At 41.3% G+C, this 27,086-nt stretch overlaps 1 protein-coding gene across 1 annotated transcript in view; it reads right to left on the bottom strand.

Moving 5' to 3' along the window:
• LDLRAD4 (low density lipoprotein receptor class A domain containing 4) overlaps positions 1 to 27,086 on the bottom strand; it is a 488,264-nt gene that overhangs the window by 195,633 nt on the left and 265,545 nt on the right. The window contains exon 3 of the mRNA XM_077492398.1: positions 26,852 to 26,992. Coding sequence (XP_077348524.1) covers positions 26,852 to 26,992 — 141 coding nt within the window. The remainder of the gene's footprint in view (positions 1 to 26,851; positions 26,993 to 27,086) is intronic.

The raw sequence follows: 27,086 nt of genomic DNA on the forward strand, positions 1-27,086 counted from the left end.
CACCATGGACATCATTTCTACAGTAGGCAACCTCCTAATATGTATACCAAATAAAAACTGGTGTACATAAATGAGAAGTTTAATCTGATAATGAGCATGCAGTGTTTGTAAACATGTACCATTTTGTCTAATGGACCATACACACGATCTGAAAATCGGACGAAAAATTACCGCTTTCCTACACGATCGTATGATAAGATAGTTGGTACAGAGCTTTTGAAAGCCGATCATGACAGTTCATCTGATATTAAATTGGACAAGCACAAACATTTCCACATACTATACCAGATAGTACAATTTTCGTTTAGTCAATACAGGCGTTGAGTCAATACAATAGAAATACACTACAAAACATGACATCACTTCCGATTTTTTTTTTTCTGTCACACAAGAATTTGTGACTTTAGCAACCTATTCAATGTCTACTTGCAACTAGTAAGCGAAAAAAGTCAGAGGAGATGACGTTTACGGGGCATAGGAGTTTTATATTGTCAGATGTTGGTCTTTCATATTAGGAAAAAAACATTAAATAATTGTTGAACAATCTGAATGTTCAAAATGAAAATGCAAATTTCAGATGTAAATTAAAATGGGGTTATGTATAAGTAAGTAGAGCTGCACAATTAATAGTCAAGAATCGTTATCGCGATCTTGACTAAAGTGTTTCACAATTCTTTCTATGCAAAGAATTCTCTCTGCCGTTCTAGAGCCACAGCCCTCAAAAGAAAAGGAGAAAAACTGGGCAGTCTGCCAAGAATCAAAACATTCTTTATCAGTTGAACTTGAGTATAAACGTTGTAAAAATAGACTGTGTAAGTGAAAAAAGTTTAACCACTTAAAGACAAAATCTATTTCTGATATTTGTTGGTTTCAAGTTGAAGAGGAAATAAAGCCTCTTTTATAAAAAAAAATAATAAAATATACCTCGCACAAAGTCATAATGAGCTAGTATGCATAGCATACCAGCTCATTATGAATTCCTCGAGATTGAACCCCCGGCATTGGCCCTCGCTCGCCTCCGACGCCACCCTCTATCCCAGGGTGACTTCCGGGTATCGCGGCTCTGGCACTGTGACTGGCCAGAGCCGCGATGACGTCACTCCCGCGCATGCGAGCTGGTGCCGCCACTAATGGCATGATCACTGTTAGAAATGGCACGCTCAGTGCGCCTGCACCCAATGTCTAGGTGCTGCTATTCCTGCAAATATCTCCTAAACCTTTTAGGGTTGGGAGATATTTCTTTCACCTACAGGTAAGCCTTAATCTAGGCTTACCTGTAGGTTAAAGTGGTTGTAATGGGTTTACAACCACTTTAAAATCATTTTTTTTGGCTAGAAAATTACTTAGAACACCCAAACATTTTTTTAGTAGACACCCGTCTAGAGAATAAAATGGTGGTTGCAAGAAGGTTTTTAATCTTAATGCATTCTATACATTAAGATATAAAACGGTGTGCAGTAGCCCTCCCTCAGCCCCCCTAATACCTACCTGAGTTCCATCTCGATTAAACAATATTGCACAAAAGCCTTGGCTGTTCAGGATGCTCCCTCATTGGTTGAGAGGTCTGAATGGACACAGCAGTGGCTGGGCTCAGGTGTCCCTATAGCAAGCTGCTTGCTGTGGGGGCACTTGGTAGGAGCGGGGCCAGGAGCACTGGCAAGGGACCAGAGAATAGGAGGATTGGGGGGCTGCTCTGTGCAAAATCACTACACAGAGCACGCAAGTATAACCCGTTCTTAAAAAAAAAAATAAGAAAATAAAATAAAAAGGCTGGCCATACATTATACAATTTTCCATTCCAAAAACATAAAATTAGGTCAAACCTAAACACTTAATTTGTATGCAATTAGGCAGACACTTGCACTACACAGTTGAAGGTAAATCTAAAAGGAAATTGAATATATGGCCATCTTAATAGTGAAGTGCGGCCTTCCTGTAAACAGAAAACTTATAGATGCCAGCTAGTATTTTCTAATCTTCACTAGAAAATTACAGGCGCAAGTTGATGGGTTTCTATGGGCAACAAGCTCAATGGTTTTACACAAAAGGACTCGTGGCTATAGCTTTCCACGACAAGACACTCAAAAGACTAGAGCTGCTCATACCTGCAAAACAGTGAAGTGAAGAGGCTCCGCCATTGCTTTGAAATATTCAATACACCTATTTCCCACTATCCAAAGTACTCGTTTTCAGCGAGTAAACGGCCTTGAATGTCTGAAACCATAAAGTCATTCAAGTCCACTTGGAATCTTGTGGAGTTGTACAATAACACAGGTACACAAAAGTTATCATTCTGTAGGTAGCACTATGTGCGCTGCAGTTATGTATTCTGTATTGTGCGACACTTGTTATGAAAGTAGACAAAGACCATAAGTATGAAAAAAAAAAAATGAATAACCAGAAAATATAGTAATTGCAGTACAACATCGTTTTGGAAAAACATTGAACTACTTTTATAATAGTTGAAGTTTCAATGTGTTCTGTACATTCTGAGCAAACAGATCAGCAATGTCAATTTCACTACATTTTGTAAAAATTGCTTTAACAGTTAGAACAGGTCAGCTGAGGAAAACCGCACAGCGTGGTGTTCAGTACATTCAAGGTTTCCAAAGCGTGCAGGCTCAATATGCTAAAAACAATTTAAACTATGTAAATGTTACATTTGAATAAAATTTTTGATTACCATAATATCCTCTCAGGGCTTTTTCATACCAGCCCGATGCCTAAACTCTGTGGGCTAGTGTCTGTTGTGTAGGTGTGGAGCAACATGTAAAAACGCACCACGTGGTTTAGTGTTTTTTATTTTATTGTAATGACACTTCATTCAAGTCTAGGCCCATAGTGCACAGACGTGGAAAGGTTAGCTGCACTATGCAGCAGGTCTGCATTTTTATACAATGCACTCACAATAACTGTGGTATTAACAGGGTACATAAAAACAAATTGTGTCCTAGCATTGATCTATACAGATCAACACAGACTGTAAAATGAGCCCTTAGTAGGTTGTAGAAAATGGCCAGCAGTGTTATCAATATTAAAGTGGAACTTCACTTTCCAATCGACATTGACTATTTTTAATTGAGAAATTGAGCGAATGAGCTAGACCCTAAAAAAATAGCAGAATTCGTGGGCACAACATGAGACAGCACATCTAAAAAACAAAAATAAGCTTTATTACATTTTTTTTTTTTTGGAGAAAAATATACAATAAAAACACTACAGCACTCGCTGCTTAACAGTAGTTCAACAGACACCATTGCTCATCTGCCATTAATTGGTCTCCGGGAGGCTCTTATGTGCTCTTCCCATGCAACTGTTCCCACCTGGTGTCAGTCTCAACAGAGGTCAACCAGCACCTACCCAATCAATCCTGAGGAAGCAAATATTTGCGACACGCATTGACAAGCACACATGGAAGAGTTCATGGACCTGACTTTTTGACATCTATGCATACTCTTGTTCTATTGATGGACTTTTATACACTTCATATGACTGGATCTATGCCCCCATGTTTGTATTTGGGTATCTGTTGAACTACTGTTGAGTAGTGAGTGCTGTAGTGTTTTTATTATATTTTTCTCTTTTTTTTTTACATAAATTTGTAATAAAAGAATAGGATTTTTGACTTGCCGTAAAATAAGTTTCTTCATTGACAGACAGCACTTCCTTATAATCGCCCCCTGCAGAAGGGCAATAGGTACAAAAAAAAGATTTGGCTACACTTAGGTGATATACACCCCCCCCCCCCTCTGCTATAGGCTTTCAGTTTTGTCACAAGCAGTGTCAGAAGCATTAAAAACTCCATAGAGGGGTGGGTGCTGTGTCAATGAACTCAAACAGCCAAACATGAGGGGTGGGGCAAAAAAACAAAAAAAACAAAACAGGCCAACCAGACAATCTGGAGCTTAACGAGAACTGGAGCCAAACCTGAACAAACCTTGTGGCCAAGAGGCAACCACAGGTGCCAGCACATCCACTTTGTAAAATTTTGTGAACGTGTGCACCGACGACCAGGTGGCTGTCTTACACACGCCTGATGATGGAAGGCCCAGGAGGCACTCAGTGCCCGAGTAGAGTGTGCCTTCACAGGGAAGGGAGGAACCCGACCCCTGACAGAATAGGCCTTAGTCACTGTCTAATCCATCTAGAAATGGTCACCGAGGAAGCAGACAGCGCCTTCTTTGGTACGTCCACAATCACAAACAGGAAATATGACCTCCGAAAGGACTCCGTGGCCGCCAAATACACCATGATCACCCGGACCACATCCAAGGTGTGTAAAGGCAAATTCCCTCAGATGTTGTGGCCTGAGATGTAGGGAAGGCAACACAATGTCTTCATTTAAATGTAAAGCAGAAACAACTTTTGTAAGGAACAAAGGACAAGAACGAAGAACCACCAGGTAGGGTGAGCGACAGGATAGCGCTGCCAATTCCGACACCCTGCGAGCAGAGGTGATAGAGGTGATAGCCACAAAGAAGGCCACCTTCTGTGAGAACGAGCAGGGGAATTTCTTGAATTTTTTCAAACGGAGGCTTCTGTAGAACAGAAAGCACCATATTCAATCCCACAGTGGCCAGGGAGATCGTACCGGTGGAACCACTTGGACCACCTGAATGAAGGTACGCATCAGGGAATGCAAAGCCAGGGGGTGTTGATGGTACTCTGATGGTACTCAAGGCCAAATGTTTTTCAACACCCCTCTGAAGAAAAGTCAAAATCTGAGCCACCGAAAAAGATCGTGGGCAAAACCCCACCGACTCACCATTAAATGTATGCTTTCCACGTCCGATGATATACCTTCGTGGAAGTAGACTTCCTAGCTTTGAGTAGTGTCAGAATCACCAACGCAGGTAAACCTCTATCCTTCAACACCTGGCTTTAACAGTCAGGCCCTCAAAGCCAGAGCCGGTAGAGCAGGGTGGAAGATTTGCCCTTGGGATAGCAGATCCTCCCTGAGAGGCAGCCGTCAATGGGTGTCTGACCAGGAGCACCAGGTCAGCATACCAGGACAGACGAGGTCAGTCCGGGGCCACTAGAATGACCGCAATTCCTTCAGCCTCGATCCTGCGTAACAGCCGAGGCAGAGAGGAAGAAAGGCATAGATCAGATGATACTGGCCCCATGGATCCACCAGAGCGTCTGAGGCATGCGCCAGAGGGTCCCGAGACCTGGCCACAAACCTCTGCACCTTCCTATTGACCCAGGATGTCATCAGATCTACCTTTGGAGAGCCCCAACGCAGACATATCTGTTGAAATACCTCCTGATGAAGACCACTCCTCTTGGTCCAATCCTTTTCGACTGAAGTAATCTGCCTGCCAGTTGTCTACCCCCAGAATGTCGACGGCCAAGATGGCTGGGATGAAATTCTGCCCTATGGAGAATGCCTGCTACTTCCAGGCCCACTAACACACTCTGTTCCTTCCCGGTGGTTCACATAGGCCACCACCGTGCCATTGTCAGACTGGATCCGTATCGGGAGCCCTAGAAGTCGATCTGTCCAATGATCCAGACAGTCCGACAGTCTCCAGGATCCATCATGGCACCACAATACCCCATATGGGAGGAGGGGGAGGGAGAGGGGGAGGGAGAGGGAAAGGGAGAGGGGAAGGGAGAGGGAAAGGGAGAGGGAAAGGGAGAGGGAAAGGGAGAGGGAAAGGGAGAGGGAAAGGGAGAGGGAAAGGGAGAGGGAAAGGGAGAGGGAAAGGGAGAGGGAAAGGGAGAGGGAAAGGGAAAGGGAAAGGGAAAGGGAGAGGGAAAGGGAAAAGGGGGCTGCCAGGGGACCGCCAGGGACCATCCACCCCAGGAAGAGGATGCAAGGGTGGAGGGAAACCTACAGGACCGACCCAGGGAGGTGCCCATGTCCACCTCAAACCCACCAATGGGAGAGGTGGGACATTTACTCACCATACCATGCCTGCCATTCAGCCTGGAATTTGATTGCAGATCTCCGGAAAAAAAAAAATTTTTTGCCAGGACTAGAGATCCCAGGAGGGAACTAGGTCCTGACTAGGCAGAAAAAAAAAACCTGCAAGCCTATAGCAGAGAGGTGGGTGTATATTGCCTAGGACTGCCCATGGGCATAGCCAAGTCTTTTTTCTACCTAGAGTCCTACCCCTGTACGGGCCGATATAAGGAAGAGCTGCGTCTGTCAATGAACGAATGAGAAATGTAGTTTTTATACGCAATGCCTCATGTGCCCACAAAGGCCGCTATTTTTGAGAGGGTCTAGCTTGCTCTCTCAATCCATTTCTCTAATTCTATGATGGCGAGGTGAGGGTCCTCCTTTCCTGTGACTTTTTAATCCTCAAGCTGCTAGCATTAGTAAATAGATAGTAAAGTATATCATACACTATATTACCAAAACTATTGGGGCACCTGCCTTGACACAAACGTTAATTGCATCCCAGGCTTAGGCCATAGGGTTCGATATAGCTGAAAAGGGTGGACCAGCTCAATAAACAGACAGACTTCAACTCTTCTGGGAAGGCTGTCCATAAGGTTTAGGAGTGTGTCTATGGGAAGGTTTGACCATTCTTCCAGAAGCACATTTGTGAGGTCAGGGACTGATGTTGGAGAGAAGGCCTGGCTCGCAGTCTGCACTTTAATTCATCCCAGGTATTCTATCGGGTTGAGGTTAGGACTCTCTGCAGGCCAGTCAAGTTCCTCCACCCTAGATCTTATTTCCTGATGCCCCAAAATGCCAGGACAGTACTACTGGTTAGCACATTAAAACACGAATATAAATGCAACAATGTGCATGGATACATTGGTTAATAGAAAGCTGTGTCTGGGACATGAAAAAACAGAAAACTGCTTCCAATAGCAACGATTTTCTGCCCCTATGCACTTAGCCTAAAATGTGGATAAATTAAAGCGGAACTTCAGTAATTTTCTTCATCTTTCCATCTATCTTCTGTCCTTGTTGTTTTAACTTTGGATAGTAAAACTTTTTTTTCTGCCAGTAAATACCTTATACAGCCCACTTCCTGTTTGTCTGGTAAAAAGCCTAGAAATAGCATGTACGTGCCGATGCTTCAGTGTGCATGTGCCGATTATGTTAGCACCTTCACATGCAGGGGGATATCTCCTAAACCTTGCAGGTTTAGGAGATTTCCGGGGTAGCTTACCTGTAGTAAAAAGTGGTTGTAAAGGGTTTACAAGCACTTTAACTGGCTATGGGATGTGGTTGTTCTGAGGGTTCTCTGTTGCAGAACCAAAACATACTGCGGCTTGAAGAAAATTTATGGACGCACCATTAAATTTCATTTTATGGTCCACAATACAAATAGCTATTTTTAACAATCCAATATAAGCGTACATGAAAAATCTCCTTCCAACTTGTGAGCACTGTCTGCTAGCCATCTCTTTTCACAACTTCCACAGATTCCCCTGCATGCCTTGCAGCTTCTTTATGGTTTACTTTAAATTTCTAAGGACTACATATCCAATGGCACCGTGCTGTCTGCAAGCAGTGATTCTTGTACTAACTGCCTACTGACTCCTCCGAAGGCTACATACAGTATAACAGCAAAGATCAAAGCACACTCAGTAAAGGTGTTCACAAACCGTGTTTAAGCCCTGGTCCACACTAATGCAATTTCTGATGTGTTCCAGAATGTATGGACTTGCATGACAAGTCAAACATGAACAAGTGAAGGCTTTTCACATGTGTGCAGTACAAAGCCGTTGCATTTTTTAAATGGGTCCCATTAGTTGTGGCTGGTGTCATTTTTTTTGATGGGGGCGGCAAACAGTATGCCACCACACCGACTGCCACTGTCTTTTGCACTTACCCCATCACCGGCCTCCCGTTCTCCTGCTCTCCATAGCGACGGCTTCTGTTTCCTCCTCTACAGCCAATCGGGAGTCTTCTCTTTTTGGCCAAATGGAAAATGGGTCTCGCACCCGCTTCCGATTGGCTGGTTTGAGGATTAGTATTAATTCGCTGTTGTAACACACCTGGGTGGGCTCCAGGTCACATCCTCTGTGACCCGAACCCACCCTATGTTGAAGCCTATTAGAGCCTTTGGCTCTAATCGGGTGCTTAAAAAAATCCTGTTGCTGCAATTCATGCGCCTGGTGCCCCAAAGTGGCTGGACGCATGAAAAAGGGATGGCTGTGGCGGCCATGGATTTTTAGAGGCCATAAAGTGTAATGGAAACTGCATACAAAACACTCATCTGTCCCAATGTAGCACGATTCCTGTGCATTTTTAGGTAGTCTGTTTTTTTCCTTACTTGCCATCCCCAAACTGAGCGTGAGAATGAGTGTGTGCAAGAGAGCGAGACACAGATAAAGCATAGAAATTTAAAATTGCAGCTATATCAAAACTAGAATGAAAATGCATTGGAACTGCATCAAGTCACATCTGGTCCTTGAAATAGGACTGCAAAATGGATTCAACTTGCACCACATCGGTGTGAACCCAGCCTAAATATGCTGCAAACAAAGACATTATGATTATTGCTAGAAGGCCCAAAAGGGCGTACTGCTGTCTATTCCAATCAAACTATGCTCTGTTCGGGTATTCGAGTAAAATCATATTGTGAAAGTATACCAACCCTTTAGACTGGACAGCATCAATTCAACTTACGGTTATTTTTTTTGACGATTAGGAAAAATCACAAGTATAATGGCATACTGTATTCTGGTGCTTGGCTATATACTAGTACCAACCCTATTTAGCCATCAAGAAATTCAGATATTCAAATTAAGTCAGCATCTTGTGGCTGGCATGTGAAACAATATGGCTCTATTCTCAGATACAAATTAGCAGATAATCTGTTGAGAAGTTATGTGCAAGTGCACAGTTTGATCATGTAAAAAGCAAAATCCACTGTGTATCATTGGTGAACAGACCCACAGCATGCCCTGAGAGACCACAGCTTCACTCTGTCTAGACAGTATTCATGATCCATCTGTCTGGCAGGCCTGGTGGATGGCAAACACTAACAATTCAAACAATTTTAGTTCCTCTGTTCCATCTCCAGCCCCTGTATGAAACAGTAACCTGATGCTACAAATTACTATCATTGTTGTAATTCTCACAATGGCAGTGCCAGACTTGCATTAACATCTTCCCTAGACTGCTAAATATTTAAAGTACTGGATAAATTTCACCTGAAGCTGGACACATAAAAGCAGATGCACAATCAAAATGTAAATGTAAGATTATCTTGCGTCTGAAAATGTAGTCTCATTGTATGGACATAAACAGGAGCCATTCTGTCTTTTACATATATGATATTTATTATCCAATTATTGAGTTTTGATCTACTTCTCTACTGGGAAAGACTGCAACAAAAGAACAGCAAAAAGGAGTTACAAGGGGCTTGTGTGATTTCAGCTAATGGTCAACTGAGAAAGCCAAAATCTCAATAAATTAGAGACATTTAACGGCAATGGAAAAGTTAGAACGGGATTTTGATTGCTGTGTACCCATTGGGGGGTTTGTCACCCTGGTGACCACCACAGAGGTAGGAAGTGTTGGAAATTCTCTTTAATGGGATCCCAAACCAGACAACGGATTCTAACCCTTCTAGCAATTTCCTACTATCAAACATTTTTTAAAGATGATTTTGGCTGGAGTTGGGCGGAAATTTTATCAGCATTATCAGTTAACGATGCATGCAGAATATTCATTAACCGCTTAGTGTAAAGATCATAACAAAAGTTTCAGGGGTATTCACAAAGAATGTCTACGACAATAGAATTCCAACATGCTGCCACACAAAAGGTGTGTGTGGGTAACAGATTCATGGACCTGTTATAGACTGATATAGGAATCTGGTGCATGTATGGCGGCACACCGAGCCCTCTGCAATTGTGCTTTCTTTCCACTGTCAGACAGCAAAACGGCTGAGAGTCTTGTATCTGCAGGGCAGGTCCTTCGGGGGATTCAGACACTAGTTCGCCATCAGTTCTGCTCCCCTTGTGATTGACTGCAGGAAGTGGGTGGATACCGCTTGCTGTCAATCACAAAAAAAACAAAGCAGACCTGATGGGGAATTAGTGTCAGATTCACCATCAGGCTCTGCCCTCCAAATCACTAGTTGCTAGAAGGCTGTCGGCTGTGAAGCAGACATACAATGGCCTTAACCAGGGATAGGGAGGGAGTTAGCGGTGGATACACAGCCTGTATTTGCCTACTTACCTTCAGTTTCATCTATGAATTTGAGGTAATATTTGTCTCTAGTAAAATAATAGTGCCACTTTGATAAAAATTTAAATTAACTACCCGAACCAGTTTCACGTGTCAGTATAGTTACTGTAAGTAGCAGCAGGGATATGTGAATTTAGTGTTGGCCAGAGAAGCATTGGTAGGGATTTTAATGAATTTCCTCAATTAAGCTTTGCGGCTGCAGGATAAAAACACAGTCTCAGCTGTTTCCATGTTTATCTTTTTTTTTCATACACAGAAAGATGTACAGTTGAACATGAGAATGATTTGTCTTTGGTCTATCCCGCATTTTAGGATAGTGGGCCAAGCCTTGCAAATCATTACCTTTTGCCTCTCTGGCCATATGCACATCCAGAACTTGAAGGCTATATTGTGCTACACACTGGATAGGATGAGAACTTAATTACTTCAATCTCTTCTCAACATTAACCTGTATGGTTATAGGTCTTTGGCAGAATTTGAAAGTCCCTGCAGTCTAGCAATGACAAATTCAAGGCTCAATCTTCAAAGCTCCTTAAAACTCAACTATATTAAGCTATTATGATATTCTTCAATCTGCAGAACTTGCACATGCACAAGTACAAATCACTTCACCAAGCAAAATCAATGAATCTAGTACTGCACTTAGAGTACCAAAGGCTTTTAATGTCACTGTGTAAACTAATGAGCGTTATGGTATTTTAGGTAAAATGAATATACCCACTGAAGTGACTGGCCTCAGGCAATACCAAGATGAAACAAATCCTCCAAAAAAAACTATTTATCAGCAGCCATCTCTCCTTAGCAGTTCAAAGTACATTCAGCAAAAGCTATTTTCTGAGCTCCAGAAGGCAGGGGGTGGGGAGGTCATCACACATTACACTCCTCCCTTCTCTATGCTGTGCAGTATCGGAGATCCGTTTGGAGGGAACAGACACCCCTCTACAAAGTCTCATGGGAAAAACGTGCACAGCTGAGGCTGTAATTCACCTTCTGTGTGCTGAAAAAAAATGGGATGTCCCCCAGGAGCATGTATCGTCCACATAGTCTTTAGGAAGCGACTTGTGCAGATAGAGGAAAGGCCGAGCAGACAAATCGCACTAGGTGCTTTGGATTAAGGCTAGTACACACTATAGAGGAATGTTTTATCAACTGTTGGACTAGCGTTAACTTTCATCCTCCTATTCATCTTGCACAGCGGTTGGCTAGCCAGATCTTGAGTGTCTGCCAATTTCATAATTTCCAGAAGCTGGAACCTTGCCAAATGCAAACCAAAGTGAAATGAAATACAGTCAGTCCTCTGTCGGGGGCCCTCGCCCACACATACAAGGAGCATGAGGAGGAAGTTGCACAGCAACTCCTGACAAAAAACAGGTCTAAAGCACATCATAAAGCTTGCCAAATCTATTTTAAAAGGGGCAAAAAAAAACAAAGAAATCCAAGACTACTTTCTGATTTTAGTACAGCTTCACTGGTTTCCAACTTTTTTTTTTTTTTTTTTTAAAACAACGATCAGTAAAAATATACTATTTAATGTCAATGGTAAATTCCTTTAATGTTAATGGCAGATCTCTGCAGTGTTGCAACAAAATGTATAGTATAATAACCTCCAAGGCGATGATTACTTCATATTCTAGATTGTAAGCTCTAACAAGCAGGGCCCTCTGATCCCTCCTGTATTGATTTGTATTGTAAGTGTACTGTTTGCCCTCATATTGTAAAGCGCTGCGCAAACTGTTGGCGCTATATAAATCCTGAATAATAATAATATGCAGCATATGTAGCCTGTCATTGCTGACCTTTGTTCTGAAAATCTATTTGTCTGGTGTCAAGCTGATCCAATGGCTTCACTACCTTCTGTGTCACTGACCTGAACAAATATGCAGCCCAGGAGTTCTGAATTGACCCTTTCCCTTATGAAAGTTTGACGTTCAGCGACTCAATGTTCTGTAGCCAGAGACAGCATGACAAGATTTTCAGGAGTTACACTACGTATAGCAAGTATTTAGCATTTCCTTTTTCAGCACAAACATTGGCCTTTTTGACAAATGGCTACCTTTGCTATATAGATGAGAGCAAGCATAACCGTGGACAACTAGTGATAAGAAAAAAAGTATAAAATATAAAAGCGTAGTTAACATTTTACCTCAGCCATGAGCCAAACTTCTTCTGCAATCCACTTGTGAATGTGGGACACAGATAACCAGTGAACACCAGGAATTATGGTGTTACGTTCCATACTGTGACATATTTCACAAAGAAAAGTGTGCCTTTTTTTAAATTGCCTTTCTTGAGAAGACAAATGAATGAAAAAAGCAGTGTCCCAGATGGCATCTGTGTATCTAGCTGGCATGTCAATAATTCTCCTTGCAGTATATTGAACACTTGAACCTTGTGAACATTTAATACCATCAAAAGTGTTTGACTACATGAATACCAACATCCCAAACGCTACTATAAGAAACACTACAAAGCTGCTTGACTGACCACAACATCTGCTTCCAACTGATAGGCAGTGAATAAGCATCATGTTTATTAATTGCCACGAGAAGATACTGAATGGACTGAACACAAGATGATGTATTCTCTTACACGCTTCATGGACCACCTAAGATGCTACTGTTTTGCAACTTAATTGATGGCATTGTGTAGATGGCTATTCAGCAAGCACAAGAAAGCTTAAATAAGCATTTTTCCATCTAGACCCTGCAATTTACAGTACTCTGCAGGCCTAATTCAATAAGACTGTGAAAAGAGTGATGAAGTACAGTTAGATTTGCCAACCAGATTTCATCAGCAGGGTTTCTTAGCTCTAGTCCTCGAAGCCTAGTAGTCCCTAAAATGGAACAACTGATGTAGATTAAGCAAGTGTATTTAAGAACATGAAATGCTGACCCCATCTGAACAAAAATGTAACTAGATTCATGAACAGCGTGTTAGAATGCAGATACCCCAAGTCAACAAATTTCAAAGCCAAAAGCTCATTATCTGAAAGGGATTGTCCCCGATGGCTGCATGCTTGCTTTTCCTCCCTGACCTTTCTCTTACAGCTCAGGAAGGGTGGACTTCATAATGGCATTAACGCTAAAAGGTAAAAAGGATATGGAAGGCCAGGAATGAGCTCCATGCTATTGGCCAGAATTCTTGATTTCAAACTCAATGGCATGTACTAAAAAAAAGACTGCAAACCCGACCACACACAATCTGCACAATCAAAACTGTTTTAGCCTAGCTGACTGGAGATAAAAATGTTCATCAACACCCACACCATCGCTGAAAAATCTAAAGTTACCATAAAGATTGTTGTAGCATGTATGGTTCAGTTTAAATATTTCAGCTCGTTTTTAATGCATTGTCAAGTATTCATTACTACAAAGCAGATCTTGCTGCAAAACTCACCCTATCAGGAGAGTGATCCTCTGCAAACTTACCGCTCTGCAATCCAGCATCCTTCCCTTCTAGGTGGGATGACAGCTGGCAAGTGATCATGCTGGCCCAGGCTCACGGGAGACTGCTGCAGAGGGCAGTGCTGCGTCGTCATGTGACACTGCTCTCTGTAGTATTCTGGACCCAACCAACACCAGAGGAAGACCAAGAAAAGTAACCGGGACATGCAACCAAAGACACATATTAAAAAAAAAAAAAATTTGGGGATTGGGTGCCAATGCTATAGTCCAGATGTTTAGGACAACATAAAAATGTGTACTGACTGCCATATTACACAATTACAGCCTTGCAGGGAATACTGTTAAAGGATATGCAAAAGTTAGTAAAAAAAAAAAAAAAAGAAGACCCAAACAGGTCATACTCATCTCTTCTGTGCAGTTGGTTTTGCACAGACTGGCTCCGATCTTACTCTTCTGGGGTCCCACAGCGACACACTCCTGGCTTCTCTTCGAGTGCCCCATTTGAGAGCCACTACCTCGGGACACTTGTGCGGGCACGCTCCCATGTCCTGCTGCTGCGTCCATTGACACAGAGAGCAGGCCCCACCCCCTGGCTCCCACATCATTGGATTTGATTGACAGCAATGGGAGCCAACCGAGGAACTGAGATATCGGTTGGGGCTGGTGTGCTCGTCCCAGTCGCTGGAAAGACTGGGTTCAGGCAAGTAAAAAGGGGGGCTGCTGCATCACAGGAGGTTTTACAACCCCTTTAATTGGTGCATTACCATAGGCTACTCAGCAGATATGCAAAAGATTAGACTCACTTCAAGCATAACTAAGGGAAAACCTTTTTTAGTTTTGGATAACGTGGAGGGGTATTACACCTGTCAATTTTTATCGCTGTCTGTGCCCCCATAAAATAAAAAAAAAAATAAAAAAAATAAAGCCTTTCACAAATCAAGTGCTGCTGAGGACAACCTTAAATATTGATATATTTGCAAGTTTTGTGGCAGTAAATTGCACAGAGCTTTTAAAGTCTGGTAACATATAGAGAACGATTATTGCTGCATCTTTGAAACATAACACAAAATATTCATCATTAAGATCTGCCTTTCATTACACATACGCACAGATTACCATAAACCTTACCAAAGATTAATTAAATCTCAGAGGATGGTAGACTTTCATTTTTATTTTTTAGGTTCTAATGATGCTTTTAGAAATGTAATAAAAACGTATGAAATAAAACTGTAGTGACAAAATGAAGTACGCAGTTACAGTAGAAGTAACCGGATAGGATTTCTGGAGCAGTGATGAACCAGGACAAAATAGATTATAGCAGTGTGATGGGATTTGTCGCATTTATTTTAGTGTTTCCTCTCCACATACTTATTGTTTCTTGCATAAAAATGACAGCAATGCATACAAACATTTTAGTTCCAGAAGGAACTGAAATGGTAACATGTACCAGCATGCATCTCTTGGGCCCCATTCACACCTTGGTGTTTCGGGAACCGCGTTTCGGCAAGTGTTCCCAGAAATGCGAGACATCACGTTTGACATGGGTAGCAGTCAAGCATTCTGTGAAAAACGCAAAGAAATTAAAAAAACAAAAAATAGTGGTGCAGGGGCTACTGGCGTGTTTTATCCAATTGCAGAGGTGTGAATTGGGCATTAATGAGGAACCAAGTCTAAACTGAATCTAACTTTTCTTTCAAACCCCTGCTGCCCTAGGCTGAGCCAATATGTAAACCTGCCAGCTAACTGCCTGCCTAGCAGCAGAGCTTTGCCAGGTTCACACATGGACACTAATGAATGCTCTGCCTCCCAATCAGCTGTTACATCACCATGGGATATTCTATTATGGACATGCTACAAGCATGGTAGTGGAATACAGTCTGCAGCTGGGTAATGGGAATGAGTGCATGTGTCTGCGTTCGTTTGAGGGTCAAGGGGGGTTTGAAGTCTGAAAATGACAAACGTGAATTCGGACCACATTGAAGTCTATGGGAGAGAATCTTGATCATCAATTCTGGCCATTTTCAAGGCATTGTCAAAAAACGGCATAGGAGCTGGACACTTGCAGTGCTTGCAAAAGTATCCACCCCCTTGGCATTTTTCGTGTTTGTTGCCTCACAAGCCTGGAATTAACATGGATTGAGGATTTGCATCAATTTACAGAATGAGATGCCTGATGGAGCACGCATGCTCCGAACGCGTGCGCAATGAGATCACAGCGCGACCCTGAACAATCCATCAGCTGACCTCCGTGGCGCTGCGATACCGAGCCGGGGACGCTGGGAACCACCGGACGAGACTCCACAGCCTAAGAGGACCGCTTCTCCCTGAGAGCCCTATGATGTACCCTACAACTTCTTCCATGTAAACGTGATGTGCCTGATTTACTCCAACAGAGAGGGAGTTTATTATTATTTATTATTAGGTTGGCGCTGTTTTTGTCTTCTGTTTGTATATCTTTTAAAGGTGTCTTCCACCCTTGAACATGCTGCCTCCCTGCTTGTGCCAAGAAACCCTCTTTTCCCTGTGGCTACAATTTACTATTTCCTATTAATAACTGCACAATTTACTATTGACTATTATCTACCATTGCTTATTAATAACTGCAGAATTTTGTGGATCTGTCTCCTAAAAAACTATATTGGAAGTCCAAATACTGCTGTATACCATAGTCACAGCATATACCCCCTATCTCCCCCCTTTTTGATTATTTCCCCCTCCCAATAGCCTTCCCCCACCCTGGATACATATAACCCAGCAGCGCAACAAAAAAATCTGTTTCTCTATCAATTTACAGAACATGCCCACAACTTTGAAGATGTGTGCGTTTGTTGTTTGCTTCACAATAAGAAAAAAATTTTTAGTACAAAAGAACATAAAAAGTCAATGTGTATAATTATTCACCACCCTAAAGTCAATGCTTTGTAAAGCCACCTTTTGCGGCTATGACAGCTCCAAGTCACTTTGGATAAGCCTCTATGAGCTTGCCACATCTTACCACTGAGATTTTTGCATATTCTTCCTTGCAAAACTGCTCCAGCTCCTTCAAGTTGGATGGTTTGCGCTTGTAAACCATAATCCAAGTCTGCCCAGTCTGGATTTTCTATTGGATTGAGGTCTGGGCTTTGACTAGGCCATGCCAACACATTTACATGTTTCCCCTTAAACCACTCAAGTGTTGATTTAGCAGTGTGTATGGGGTCATTGTCCTTCTGGAAGGTGTACCTCTGTCCTAGTCTCAAAATCACACAGTGTGGTACAGGTTTTGCTCAAGCATACCCCTGTGTTTAGCATCATCTATCTTTCCCTTAACTCTAACCAGTTTCCCAGTCCTGACTGCTGAAAAACATCCCCACAGCATGAAGCTACCACCATGACCATGTGGGATCCATGGGCATGGTGTTCTTTGGGTGATGTGATGTGTTGGGTTTGCGCCAGACATAGCGTTTTCTTTGATGGCTAAAAAGTAAAATTTTTGTCTCATTAGAACAGAGCACCTTCCCCTATACATTTTGGGAGTCTCCCACATGCCTTTTGGCAAACTCAAAATGTGCCATTTTGTTTTTTGCTCAAAGTAATGGCTTTTTGGCCACTCTGCCATAAAACCCAACACTATGGAGCGTATGGCTTATTGTCATCCTATGTACAGATACTCCAGTTTCTGCTGTGGAAATCTGCAGCTCGCTCCTCCAGGGTTACCTTAGGTCTCTCTGCTGCCTCCAATTAACGCTTCCTTGCCCGGTCCATGAGTTTTGGTGTGCAACAGTCTTTTGGCAGGTATGCTGTTGTGCCATGTTCGTTCCATTTTGGGTATGATAGATTTGATGGTGCACAGCATTGGGCTGTCTCCCAGGGGTATGCCTTCATTGTCTCCACAAAAATACTTTTACCTTTAGTCTCTATATGCTGTTTGGCCATACTATGTCACCAGCATCTACTAAGCTTTATGTGGATGGGATTATGTCCTCTATTGGCTGTCCCCATTGATGGTAATTTACTGACTGAGACTTTTCCTGCCCCTGCTATAAGCAACTATCAATTCTGTTTGCACTCATCAGAATGTGCCACTTGCTGTCCACTATCACAGTGTGGTTGACCGCTCAATATATTTGGATCTGTCCTGGTTGCTATGACATTTGTACTTGAGGCGCAGCTCATTTGAAGAAAGTCAGATTTATTGTTCTCTCTTGCTACATCTTTGAACCTTGTTCCATGTCCTGAGGAAGCCTTTATGACGAAACGTGTAGACGCGATGCACAAGGGCTCAATGTACAAAATATATCATTTCATTTTTATATTGTTTTGAACATATTGTATTTTTCAATTAAATATATTTTATTCTACTTTCCCATTTGCGTCCATGCCTTAAAAAGCCGACCTGTTGATATCTATTTGGTATCTTCTTTGTTTTCCCTTGATAGATTTGATGGTGCTCCCAGGGATGATCAAAGATTTGGATTTTTTTTTTTTTTTTTTTATAACCTAACCCTGACTTGTACTTAACAACATTGTCCCTTAGTTGTTTGGAGAGTTCCTTGGTCTTCATTGCAGTATTTGGTTAGTGGTGCCTCTTGCTTAGGTGTTGCAGCCTCTGGGGCCTTTCAAAAAGGTGTGTATATGTAATGACAGAGCACGTGACACTTAGATTGCACACAGGCGGACATCATTTCACTAATTATGTGACTTCTGAAGGTAATTAGTTGCACCAGAGCTTTTTATGGGCTTCATAACAAAGGGGGTTAATACATACGCACATGCCAATTAGCAATTTCTGATTTTTTTTTATGTATTTTTATGTAATTTTACTTAACCAACTTAGACTATTGTGTTCTGATCCATCATATATTATTCAGATAAAAAAAAATAAAAAATATTGAACTAAAGGCTGTAATGTAAAATAGGTAAAAAGCCAAAAGCCGGGGGGGGGGGGGGGGGTACTTTTGCAAGGCACTGTAAGGGTTATGAATCAAAAAAAAAAAAAAAAAAACACACACACACACACACCATAACCAAATAAGTTTCCCGTTCATGCAAGGCTACATGGAAAAAATGGTTCCTTCCTGGTAGTAACATGTACCGGAAGTGACAGCCATATACCATAAGTGCAGTGTATGCGGTGGATGGCACACTGTTTTCCACATTGATCGGTGACAACGCATAGTTTGTTTTCAACCAAAATGCTGGCTACAATTTATGCCATGCAAGTGCAATTTTAAGATTAAGGGGGTGGTCGTCTTGAATAAATGTTTTAAACGGGATCACGCTATGTGGAGCCTTTCACATATGACTATACCACCCATGGTGATGAGCTGTTTTAGATAACCACACTAATCGGATGACAACTTGTGTGTTCAAGGCATTTGATTAACATTTTTTGGTGAGTGTAAAACCCTAGGGGAGTGTGCTTCATGCAGCGTGGACTCTGGTGTATGGCGCATGCATATCGACTACTAACTAGAATCTTCACCTATCATTTGAACTTTATCACCCACTCATCATACTACTCTTTTCGCATACGTTTTACACATGAATAGCAGTCTTATTTACTTTATTGATTCGAGCGCTGCTTTAAGTATTGAAACTTTGTGTGTTTATAGACTCTTGTGTACATTTACGGTATGTTTTTTTATTCAACGGCTGCTTTTATATGTACATGGACTTAAGTCATATACAAAAAAATTAATTATAATAAATATATATATATATATATATATATATATATATATATATATAATCATATATATTTGGGGACTTCATTAGCTCCTGAGAGCTGCAATTAGGCCTTTTAGACACTGGAAATTTTTTACCTTGTACATCACCCACCATGCCTAGTAACCTGCACCGTAAGGAGGAAAGGCCACGATGGAGTCACATGTACTCTTGTTGTATTATGCATAACAGAATTACAAAACTCGCTCTACCTCTTTTCCAACTACCCTTCTTACCATTCCTGGCATTTTCTCTGTACCAATTCCTACCTGCCCGTACCCAATCACATTCCCACAATTTCCTCATCACCCAGCCCCCCCCCCCCCTTCATCCCTTATACCCTCCAGTATTGTGCTACTATTTACCATCAGGCTGCAACCTTCTTTGTATACAGAACCTCTTCTCTGGTCCCCACCAACTTCTGGTACTCAACAGCCCGTGGAAACATCTATTAGTCATATCTTACAACAGTGAGTGAACTGTAAATTGCCTAGGTGTTTGTAAATTTTTTGTAACAAAAACTTTGTGTAGACAAAAAAAAGCGCCTATTTTTGTGTAATTTACAAATTAGAGACGAAAAAAAAAGTTTTCATGAAAAACATTTGGGGGGAGGGGGGCCATTATGGGGTTGACGGTAGATCTAAAGATTGGGTTGGGAGCCGCATATCATTTGGCATTTAACAGTCCAGTAAAGAGACTGACTGCTAAATTAGTCACAAAGATCAGATCTTCTTAAAGCCCGATATAACCACAGTTTTTTTTCCCCCTGAAATGAAGGTAAAACCTTGTCTATAGTATCAAGCAGAGTTCATCTATAAATAGTGTGTCCATAAGGAATTTAATTTCCAAGAAATCAGTGAAGGATACACTCTAGCAAAATTCACTCAAGCAGCTGCCATAGCAGCAATGTTAGTCACTGTATTATGCAGTCCATATTTGGTCCATTTAAACAGTGCTCACAAATACTAGGGGTCTTGGGCTACTTCCATGAACACAACTTATGACCTAATCACGAACCGCTCAGACAGGTTCCAATAAGCAATCATTTCTACTCAGTGGTGAACACTAGATGCAATGGGGTATTTTAGGAATGCAAAGCACAAGGTCCAGCAAATACACCAGAGATACATACAAAATCAAAGGCAAGTTACACATCATAGGTATGCACAATGAGTACAATACTTGAGGTAAACACAAGTTCAATAATAATTGAGTTCAGCTGCATACATTTTTAAAGCTTGATTACATAATTTCTGAACAATTAAATAAAATTGACAGATGAAGTTGCCATTTGTAGCTTTAAAAAGGTATACTTTAGTTCAGGTTCAATATTAAATCTTCTTTACATCGGGTGCATCAAATCATACCCTGTGCATGGGCCTTGTTTGCCTGCACAGGGATGTGCAGGTGTTCCAAGCATCACTGCTCAGACAGTCCCATATGCGACAAGACGCAGTATCAGACCCATGCCCTTCTCACCAACTTGTGACACAGGACTGGCCAATCTCACACCACACTGTCACTTATGCAACAATGCCACTCTCAGCTGCAAAAATATTTTCCAACTCACGGGACCACAATCTAGGTTCCAGCAGCCTTTAGCAATTGTCACTGGTTAAGTTAACTAAATTAATTTACCATTTACATCCCAAACTACCAGATAGCGTTGGGCCCATCAACCCTTCACAATATCAGCAATGACAAGGAGTTTAACCGCTTCGCGCCTGCCCTATAGCCGAAAGACGGCTACAGAGCAGACGCTAACTGCCGGGAGGCCGTTCCTGAAAGGCCTCCTGTTTACTTCTGCAATGCGTGCTCCCGCGAGCGCGCATCGGGGAAGTTCTGTGCTGGCCGTGTCCCTCGGACACAGCCAGTCACAGATCGCTGTAAACGTCCAATCACAGCGGCCGTTTACAGCGTGTCCAATGAGACATATGAGATCATCTCTCAGCGCCGCTCTCCCTCCTCACACAGACAGCGCGTGAGAAGGAAGAGATCAACGGCTGCAGCGGCTGTAAGTTTTAAAAAAAAAAAAAAAAGTAAAAAAAAGTGCCACCCGTCAGTGCCACCCGTCATTGTCCTGGTGCTCCAAGGCCTTCAAAATTGTAATAGGTAGTCAACAAGTTAGATGTGTAATTTATGCTCCTAGAACATGCAACGGCGCTCCCTGCATGTTGGGCCTCTCTATGTGGCCAGGCTGTGATAAAGTCCCACACATGTGGTATTGTAATACTCAGGAGTAGTAGCAAATTTTTTTGGGGGGTGTCATTTGTGGTATACACATGCCACGTGAGAGAAATAACCTATTACAATGACAATTTTGTGGAAAAAAATAAGGAAAATAAAAAAAATCTTAATTTTGCAAAGAATTGTGGGAAAAAATTACGACATCAAAAAGCTCATCATTCCTCTTAATACCTTGGAATGTCTACTTTCCAAAAAGGGGTCATTTGGGGGGCATTTGTACTTTCCTGACTCGTTCCGGTCGCAAGAAGTGAGATAGTCCACCAGTACATCAGATGTGATCAATTTTGTATGATTCGAACCACAGCTTCTAGTCACTAACTTTCTCAAAGACCAAATATCATCCACTAATTTGGGTTATTTTTACCAAAGATGTGTAGCAGTATAAATTGTGGCCAAAATTTATGACGAAAAATTAATAATTTGCATAATTTTGTCACAGAAACAAAAGAAATATGCGTTTGTCAATTTTTGGTCTTTTTTCATTTATAGCACAAAAAATAAAAACCCCAGAGGTGATCAAATACCACCAAAAGAAAGCTCTATTTGTGGGGGAAAAAAAAGGACAAAAATTCATTTGGGTACAGTGTTGTATGACTGAGTAATTGTCATTCAGCTCCCACAAGTCCTTTTGGTATTCCCCTTTTCTCTGGTATCACAGGGGTGTTGTCAGAGACCATCTGACCAATTAAGTGTCTGAGGAGGGTTTCTGAGATGTCACTACATTTACCAACGACAGAAAGAACTTGTTATATAAATGATTTGACAACATTATCTGGAAGGGGGATGCAGTATCATTTGATGAATTTAAAAGAAAAAATTAATTCATGAAAATTATAAAAATAATTAATTCAATTAACATGGACTATTAGCGGGCATATTAAGTTTTTAAATATGGAAATGTTTTAAGGATGAGGGCCAATTGTATACAAGAAATCATTTTAAACCCACTAACAGGAATTCGTATCTACCGGTGGACAGTTGCCATCACGAGCCTTGTCTTATTAACATCCCAAAAGGCCAAATTATGAAAATACGGAGGAACTGCTCCAAAGAGGGAGATTTTCCTAAACAGTCAGAAATACTCAATCGGTGCAGGGAAAAAGGTTACGATATGAGGAGGGTTGAGGAAGATAAATTAAGAGTTTTGAATATGAATAGGGAATAATTAGAAGCAAAACAAGCGCCCTTCTGTAACAAATTTAATGTGATCCTGGATTACAATATTTAGTTTAGACAGGTTGAGAAATTAAACATTGGGACAATCTTAAAAAAGATAGGATATTGGGACCCACGTTACCTGCCCTCCCTGGATTCATATACAAAGCCTCAACTTTAAAAGGTAAGATAGCACCAGGAGTGATAGACCCCCCCCTAAGAAACAGAGGGGTTCTTGTTTCGGAGTATTTACAGGTTTCATTGCATGCAGATGTAAGGCCTGCCGTCATACCAAGAATAATATTAAAGAGGAAAGAATTTCTATGGGCACAGGGAATAAGTACACAATTAAGGATTTTGTAACTTGCTCCACTACTGGCATTATGTATATGCTAGCATGTGGGTGCGGGTTACAATATGTTGGCCATACCTCCAGGGCCCTGCAAATATGAATAGGGGAACACATCACCAATGTTAGGAAGGGGGTTATTACCCATAGTGTCACCAAACATTTTAAATTGGTGCACAATAAGGATTAAGGATCCCAGTTCACTTAAATTTTGGGGGATTGAAAAAGTGGAAAAAACATTGGAGGGGTCGTCACTACATCAGACAACTCAGCAAGAGGAAATCTTTCTGGATATTCGAAACCAAGGTTCTCTCACCAAGGGGTCTGAATGTAGATTTCAACCTGAACCATTTTATTTGCGATTTATAATAGTGCATATCGTGTTTAAAAAGATTTAAACGTATTTTATATTCTTTTCATTTGTATTTCTATGATCAGATTTAATAAAGTATGTTATTAAGGAGACTTGCGTGATGTAGTCACCAGCTGTTTTTTAATTAAAGATTTGGGAAGATTTTTTTGTCTTGATGTGGTGACCCCACAAGAACTAGTGAGCAATTTTAACTTCCCATTCTGGAGGTGTGGACATGGAGCGTGTTCAGCGCAGCCAGCTCTGCAGTGATTAGCAAGGCCGAGTAGGAGGTGGTGTTACATAGTAATTAGGGTATGGGAGTGTATAAAGGCAGTGGATGAGACGTCCAGTTTCTGCCCTATACTGATGATGTCACACCCATTTGACGCAGCGCATATAAGGGGAGGAGCTTCAGTTGGTGACGTCATCCTGTGATCATCCTGTCTTTTCATGTGTCCGTAGCCCACACTACTGAAGTGCTTCACTTGTGAGTACCATATATGCTGTTTCTATTAGAGAAATACATTATTTGCAAACAATGCACTAGATTTGGTGTTTTTATCCCCATGATTTGGGGGGGGGGGGGTATCAGCTTCATGCCAGGTCGATTTATTGCCCCCATAGGGGATCTGCTTTATCTGACCTGCAGGTAAAACAGGGGTCAGATCTTAAGGTGAGTGGCTAGAGCACAGGGGTAGAGGAGAGCACCAGCACTTTTTGATTCTCAGTGCAGTTTCGGGTGAAGATTACACTTTGGAAGAAATGTAAGACTTTTTCATTACTGGAAATGATTATTTTAAGGATCACAAATTTAGATTTTTTGATTTTACACATTGTAGTATTGGTAGCACAGCACTGTTTTTGAAACTACATTTATGACCAGGTCCCAGATACAGTGTTCTATGGGTATTCATATCCTTTAATACCTATCCTGTACAGTCTAATGTGCATATTATTGTCCAGCATGAAATTAGCATTGAAGTGGCCATCATAGGTTAGGTCTCGGATAGCCAGTTCACCTAGGAGAGAAATTGGGTCAGTTCAATTCCTGACACTCCTAGTTTAATGATATTTGGGCTTAAAATGCTACCAAATAATTGAGGGAGGTAAATATGTCTATATCCTGGCTGTGCCGTCATGATTTTAGAAGTTATGGAATATACCATGATGGATTCTACTGAAAGACAGTTCTGTATATTCTAGGGATTGCAACTAAGGAATTTATGACCCAATGTCTGTTAACCTTCTAGTCACTGAAGCGGCCAAGTCAGACACTTATTAGTGTTTTCAGCTGGAAATGTAGGATTTGGGTAACGGGCACGAGAGTCTGGATTTTTCCCTTCAAGGATCTGACAAGAAAGTTCTGGTATGACCAACAGTTGTGTATTGCATGGCCTGGAGGAGAAGTGAGGAGGAAGGTCACCACAGCTGTGTCTCTGGTTCAACACAGAAAAAAAAAAAAGGAGTGACACATACAATGTAATAGCTGTGTTTTGAAAATGGCTGCCACACACACAGCCTGTTAAGTACCCAGTACACACCACCATTACACCTTTTAGGTTAATTGGGACACCATGCCATAACAAACATGGCCACTTCTTCCATTATGACATCTGTGTGGATTTGGGTATGTCCTCCTAAACTCACATTCATTTGCCTTCATGGTTGTGTATCCGCACCCACACAGATGTCATATTGGGCGCAGCAGGCATGTCCGTGCAACCACTGCATACCAACTGACATGGGACTGCCTGCACAGATGAAAACACTTGTGCATCCCCGACGCAGGTAAACACAGCCCTAGCATGCGATACAAAGATACGCCGTGTATGAATAAGACCTTCAAGTAAACCAGTGTAGAAGTGATGGGCATTCAAATACTTACATATTCTTAAGCTACAAATGGGTGACAAAATAAGCCATCAATGACCTGTGTAACTGCTGCTAACGGCAAGCAATTCATTTTTCCCCATCTGAAAATGCTAGATTCTAGGCTATATCGTAAAAATGGCCTCAGTCAGATAACCGCTCCCAGGTAATGGAAAAATACCTTATTTTTTAATATAGCACTAAAAAAAAAAAAAAAAAGGCATTTCATGGTTAGTTGTAATTTCTTTCCAGATAAACGTAACTCGCGGTTACTAAAATCCCATATTCGCAAACAGGGAAAAGGTCTACTTCTAATGCTTCGTTCTTGTTCTAAGAGGCAACTACATCAAAAGGTATCCCATCTATAAAGATTTTGTTTTGGGGGGCTAGCGATCCCACATGGCAGAACATAATCTGCAATGTCCCAACCATGGCACACAAGCCAATAGCACAGAAATGGTTGTCACCTAAGCCCCCAAGCTTTAAGGAATGCAGAAAAAAAATCTCTTTCCGAGGAATAAACTAATATTTCAGCAAGGGGGTTGTTCTCAAATTTGGCAAACTTTGGGATCCATAGTTGTCAGTGCCAGGCCTGACGCCTGTTGTGCCCATTACATAAAAAAATATTTCAATAACTCCTTTCATGAAAGACACAGATCAAGGTTGCTATTATGATAAAAAAAACTGTCACACACATCCATAGCACAAAATGCCCTTTTATACATGTTTTGGCCAACACCCTGTAGTTCAAGAGTTGGTAAGTGGTAAACCTTACCATTTTACTTGTCTTTGTGGTCTGTAAGTGTATATATGAATAGTATACCCAAGGACTGTAATGAACTATAATAGATGAGAGGAGAGGATTCTTCTCTCTGGGGGTACATTGCATATTCATTGTATTAATATTGTATTTATATGTTGAATAAACTGAAGAAGCTGAAGAAGCTGATCAAGGTACGTTTGACTGCATCAGCTTTAGGACATGGCTACCGTAGACTACTGAATATTGTCTAGGTGTTTTGCATTGTCTTGTTTCTGTTGAATTACATAAAAAAATAAAAACAAAACACACAAAAAGTTACGATTCATAAAAAAAAAAAAAAAAAAAAAAAAAAAAAGGAAGGAAAGGTTTGGCTTTAGTAAAGTATAAACTATCACCTTATATAGTTTTTCATTCAACAAGCATGTCCATTGTTCCTGACATCCAAAACGAGAAAATTACAACCACAAAATTTCACAAACAGTCCAATCAATGCCTTACAATTCACTGAAAAGTAATTACATGGGACCATTCCCACATGTAGTTTTAATTTACCCAATGTATCCAACAGAAAAAAAAAATTCCTGCATAATTATCCACAGCGATGGCATTGATACAAACCCAAATGCATTATTGCTCAGTCTTACACATCAGATTTCCAACACAGACTGAACACACATGAATGAATTGCCATGTGTGGGTGGAAAGGAATACAGACATTTATCAGGCAAGCTGTTACCAGACCACACTATCCTGGTTTTCCCCATCAGTGCCAACTGATACAGCTTACTGAGATAAACAGTAAAAATAACCGCTAATAGATATATAGTTAGGCACTTACAGGTAAAAATCCCTGGCGGAGGGTGTTCAGTCACCAAGGGGCAGTTCTCTTCATCACTGTTATCTCCACAGTCATTCAGTCTGTTACAGATGAGCGATCCAAGATACAAACATTTGCCACTGGTGCAGGTAAATTTGCACTCTGGAAGAGAATAAAAATTGTTACTTTATATACCACCAAACTACTGATATTACAGAAACTTTCTTGCTTCCCCACATTCCCATTGGCCACGAGG

This window comes from Lithobates pipiens, unplaced genomic scaffold (genome assembly GCF_037356315.1).
Source record: "Lithobates pipiens isolate NorthernLeopardFrog02 unplaced genomic scaffold, aLitPip1_a1.2 Scaffold_19, whole genome shotgun sequence".
Classification (NCBI taxonomy): Eukaryota; Metazoa; Chordata; class Amphibia; order Anura; family Ranidae; genus Lithobates; species Lithobates pipiens.